Source organism: Aplysia californica, unplaced genomic scaffold (assembly GCF_000002075.1).
Source record: "Aplysia californica isolate F4 #8 unplaced genomic scaffold, AplCal3.0 scaffold00028, whole genome shotgun sequence".
NCBI classification, from domain to species: Eukaryota; Metazoa; Mollusca; class Gastropoda; order Aplysiida; family Aplysiidae; genus Aplysia; species Aplysia californica.
Genome location: NW_004797298.1, coordinates 1,561,936 through 1,566,747, shown reverse-complemented (window position 1 = coordinate 1,566,747; position 4,812 = coordinate 1,561,936). Strand labels below are relative to the sequence as shown.

The 4,812-nt window shown below is 41.4% G+C and overlaps 1 protein-coding gene across 1 annotated transcript in view; it reads right to left on the bottom strand.

The window, feature by feature from the left end:
* The window catches only part of LOC101855544 (collagen alpha-1(I) chain), a gene marked incomplete at its 5' end in the record, with an annotated part of 40,753 nt that overhangs the window by 33,041 nt on the left and 2,900 nt on the right, over window positions 1-4,812 (bottom strand). The window contains 3 exon segments of the mRNA XM_035973615.1: window positions 225-287; window positions 3,542-3,699; window positions 4,149-4,440. Coding sequence (XP_035829508.1) covers window positions 225-287; window positions 3,542-3,699; window positions 4,149-4,440 — 513 coding nt within the window.

Genomic DNA, 4,812 nt, shown 5'->3' with positions numbered 1-4,812 from the left:
TCACACACACACACACACACACACACACACACACACACACACACACTCACACACAAGACACAGATACTGGGTCTCCCTTGGGTCCAAGTGGTCCTTCTGGCCCTCTCTCACTCACTCTCTCTCTCTCTCACTCACTCACTCTCTCTCTCTCTCTCTCTCTCTCTCTCTTTCTCTCTCTCTCTCTCTCACACACACACACACACTCACACACAAGACACACTTACTGGGTCTCCCTTGGGTCCAAGTGGTCCTTCTGGCCCTCTCTCTCCCTGTTGTCCAGTCACACCCTGCGTGGACACAGCAAGTATAGGACATGTTAGACTCATGACACACGAGAGACACATTAAACGGGGTATGTTAGACGAATGACAAATGACACATGAGAGACAGACACATAAAAAGGGACATGTAATAGACTTATGAAACGTGAGAGTTAGTTTTAGTAAGAGTTTTACTGCACTTGCAACGCAATAAAGTCATATAAGTGGCGAATATTAGAAGTATTACAAGAGAGAAACAAACACAAAAAAGAGGGGAGATTAAGACGATAGCTGTTTGATAGGAAAGAAGAAGCAAACCACACCAGATCACCCGCCAACCACCCACTGACACATGAGAGACACTTTAAAAGGAGAATGTTAGACTAATGAAATATGACACATGAGAGACACTCCAGAAGGGACATGGCATAGACTAATGACACAAGAAGAGACACATCAGATGGAACATGGCATAGACTAATGACATATGACACATGAAAGACACATCAGATGGAACATGGAAAAGACTAATGACACATGAAAGACACATCAGATGGGACATGTCATAGACTAATGAAACATGACAGACACAGAGTCACTTCCTTTGAATCCTTTGTTATTCAGAAAAAGAGCATAGGGAGGGACCTTGACAAAAAGCGGACAGTTTGATTCATATAATATCATATCTTCATAAAGAAAGTTTATCTGACAAGGTGACAACGACTGAAAAGGAAGATGAAGAGGAAGAGAATAAGATTTTTTAAAAGGGAGAAGGAAGATGATGAGAAAGAGAAGGAGGAGGAGGAGGAGGGGGGAGGAGGAGGAAGAGACAGCGAATGGAATGCAGAAACTGATAAATGCTGAAGCCAACAGCTTTAAGTTTTATTGAACCTCTGTACGGCAGACAATTCGCTGGAAAAAATGTGACAACCTTACACAATGAGTACATGACTCATCAACATCTCTTATTACAAGTGGCATTCAAAACTTGATATATGTATTGGAAAGGAAGTACACTGAGAAACAAAAGACCACTTAAAGCTGAATGAAGGCAAAAATGGCATAAAATAAGACGACGTCTTTGCTCATAGGTGAGAAAAATATCATCTCTGACAGACCGATGGTAATGTCACACGCAGAGACAAAACATTAACGTCTAACAACGAAACTCAGAATGAAAGCAGAAAAAGAGGGGGTGGGGATTATTATATCAGAACACACTCAAAGTATTTTTGGGTTCACATTGCAATGAGGGAAACAAATTTAAGATAATTGCAAAGTGAGGGTAGAAGGATAATAATTGAAGGGAACAAACATTTCATGTTAAGTCAACATATAAGCTCAGACTTCTAAAACACTGAAAGCTAGAAGAAAGAGTTCGTAGTTCCAATGTTTTAAAAAACACAAACCCTCTTTCAGTCAAGGAATTGAATAGCCACAAAAAAAACAAAAAAAAAACAAAACAACAACAACAACAGATATATAAATTATAGAAGAAAAAAAATTCTCCACAGTGTACAAAAACACGAAGCCTTCTTTAAAGCACGAATGAGAACTTGGGAAAGCAAATAAAGACACATGTTAAGGGAGTCTAAAATAAAAACAAAAACAAAAACAAACAAGAAAAAACTTCGGCTTGGTATCAAGGGGTAGTTTCCCTGATATTACAATAGATATTGAGCGGGTTTGACACTGTGAGTAACATACCTTGGCACAGTACTTATATATACTTCAATGGCTTGTTACAGTAGGAAGTTGTATGACAGATTCATTGCTATTTTAGTACGAACATGAAGCAACCACTATATTTATTTGTAGTGAAAGAGCTTCATTTTCAGCTCTACGAAAACTGACTACTGTTAATTAACTAAGCAGAGAATAAGTTCAGTTCATAAATTTTCAACATAGCCCTGAAAACTCAAGTTTAAAAAACCCCCACTCTGTACTACATTCACACACACACACACACACACACACACACACACACACACACACACACGCACACACACACACACACACACACACATACACACAAAATCTCTCTCTTTCTCTCTGTCTCTTCCTCACGCCCTCTCTTTCTAGTTTATTTAGAACACCTTCGTGTCATATATCTGCCATTAGAAAAAGACACCCCTGGTTTAACTAGATACAACCACCCATCTAATGAAAAACAACAACAACACACACAAAAAAAACAACCAAGTATATCAATAATGAGAGTATAAACTCTATAAAAAACGGGAGATAGGGGAGAAATTAAAACAATAAACTGATGAATCTAGACAAATGCTAATAAGCACAACAACATAGTATAATATATTACGATCAGTACTCACTTATATCCTGAGGCATTCATTCATATTAACAAAAGATTAATCATATGTTTCATATTATATCTACATCTCTGCTCAACAATTCCAAGAATTTCAGTTCTCAGAAAGAAAGTCTCAGACCAATATTATCACTGTTTATGCATTCCACATCAGTGGCATCTCTGTTGAGGCTGAATCTTTGTATGTTGATGGTCTGGGGTGTCCATCCAGCATTTCCATCGTGGATAGATAAGGTTTGTCTTATCTTATCTTATCTGATTTGATCTTACTTTACCTTACTTTATCTTATCTTATCGAACAACAATGTTAGCAAACTTGGTTAAGTTGTTAAGCGATGGTTTATGATGAACTAATTCAACATGGGCTCATTTTTTAGCATTAAAACAGAGTAGGGTGAAAAGAACATAATATATGTTATTGGATGGTATAGGTGAAAGCAATAGCCAGGTGAGATGACATCTGTAGTTGCACTGACGTAACATGACTAGATGGGAACAAGTTAGTTACATGATGTAGTCATAAGATGGCATGGACAGGTAGTGATCTAGGCTAAGACTCCCACTTCCTCCCACCCCCCAACCCACCCACAATCAACCCATTCCTGGATTTATAACAGCAGCCTCAACAACAAGAACTAGAACAATAACAGCAACAATAGCACCATCAACAACAACCACCACCAATCTCGTCATTCAGGATACCAACTGTTACACGCTTTCTTCAAAGCTGTCACACCATCTTTCCATCAAACACCATATCTAATGCTGTCTCAACAACCTTATAACATACCCATCCCCCCCCCCAAAAAGACAAACAACAACAACACATACACACATACACACACACGTGCACACACACACACACACACACACACACACACACACACACACACACACACACACACACACACACGGAGCTGGCAAGATTCTAATTTCCCCTCTCTCTCACCGGCAGTCCCTCTGGTCCAACAGGCCCCGGGATTCCGGCACGTCCTGGGGGTCCCTGCGGTCCGATCAGGTCCTCCATGTTGCCCTCAAACTTGCCAGGCAGACCTGGCACACCCTGGATACCTGGCTGGCCAGGAGTTCCGTCAATACCAGGCTCACCTGAAAAGCAAAGGGTCAAGTTAACTTTTTCAGCACGCAAAATGTCCCATCAGCAGCAGCTGCACAGTTGGAACAATCATACACATATCAGCAGAAACATGGTATGTATATTACTGTTGCCTGTTTAGTTTGAGTTTCAGATAATTAAAAAAACAAAACAGAAGAAAATATCTGTATGAAAGACGAAGTTACAATTCTTTTCATGAGCCAACAAAACAAAACGCAAAAAATCCCCAACAAGTAAACAAATAAACAACAACAACAACAAAAACAGCAGCAGCAGCAGCAGTAAGTTTCGTAACTTGTGTTCGGATACCAATAAATTGGCAGACTAAAAAAAATACATCTTTAAAAGGAAAGAAAAAAAGAAAAAGGAAAAAAAGGCACTCCTCTCCCGCTCCCCCTCCCCTTTCCCCACACAATATATTACGTTTAAATTGTCTATTTACCATCAAGTCCGGGAAATCCGGGCTCTCCCTTGGGTCCGGCGGCACCAGGAGGTCCCTCGGGTCCGACAGGTCCCAGGGGTCCAGGAGGTCCAGGGGGTCCGGGTTCAAGTTCTCCGTCTCCAGAACTGCCGTCAATCCAGACACCGGTGCCAGCTCCAGAGGCTGGTCCTGGAGGTCCGGGGGGTCCGGGGGGTCCTTGCAAGCCCTGGGGTCCGCGCGATCCCACCTCACCATTGCTGCCGGGGAAGCCTGGCTCTCCAGGAATACCGGGTGGCCCGATGACGGAGGTGCCCTGAAAGTGTGGTGGGGGTGGGTGGGGACGAGAAACTAGGTTGTGAATATTATGGGAAAAAGAAAACTACCTGGGGGAGAGGTCGTGAATATTATGGGAAAGAGAAAACTACCTGTCGGAGAGATCATGAATATTATGGGAAAGAGAAAACTACCTGTGGGAGAGGTCGTGAATGGTATTGTAAAGAGAAAACTACAAGTGACATGACAAGCATGCATGTCTATAGAATTGCTATAGAAACCTTGAATTTTGCTTCTGACTTTCATTCAACTGCGACGGTAAAGAGATTGAGAGAGAGAAAGAGTGTGTGTATATTTGTGTGTGTGTGTGTGTGTGTGTGTGTGTGTGAGAGTGTGTGTGTGTGTGTGTGTG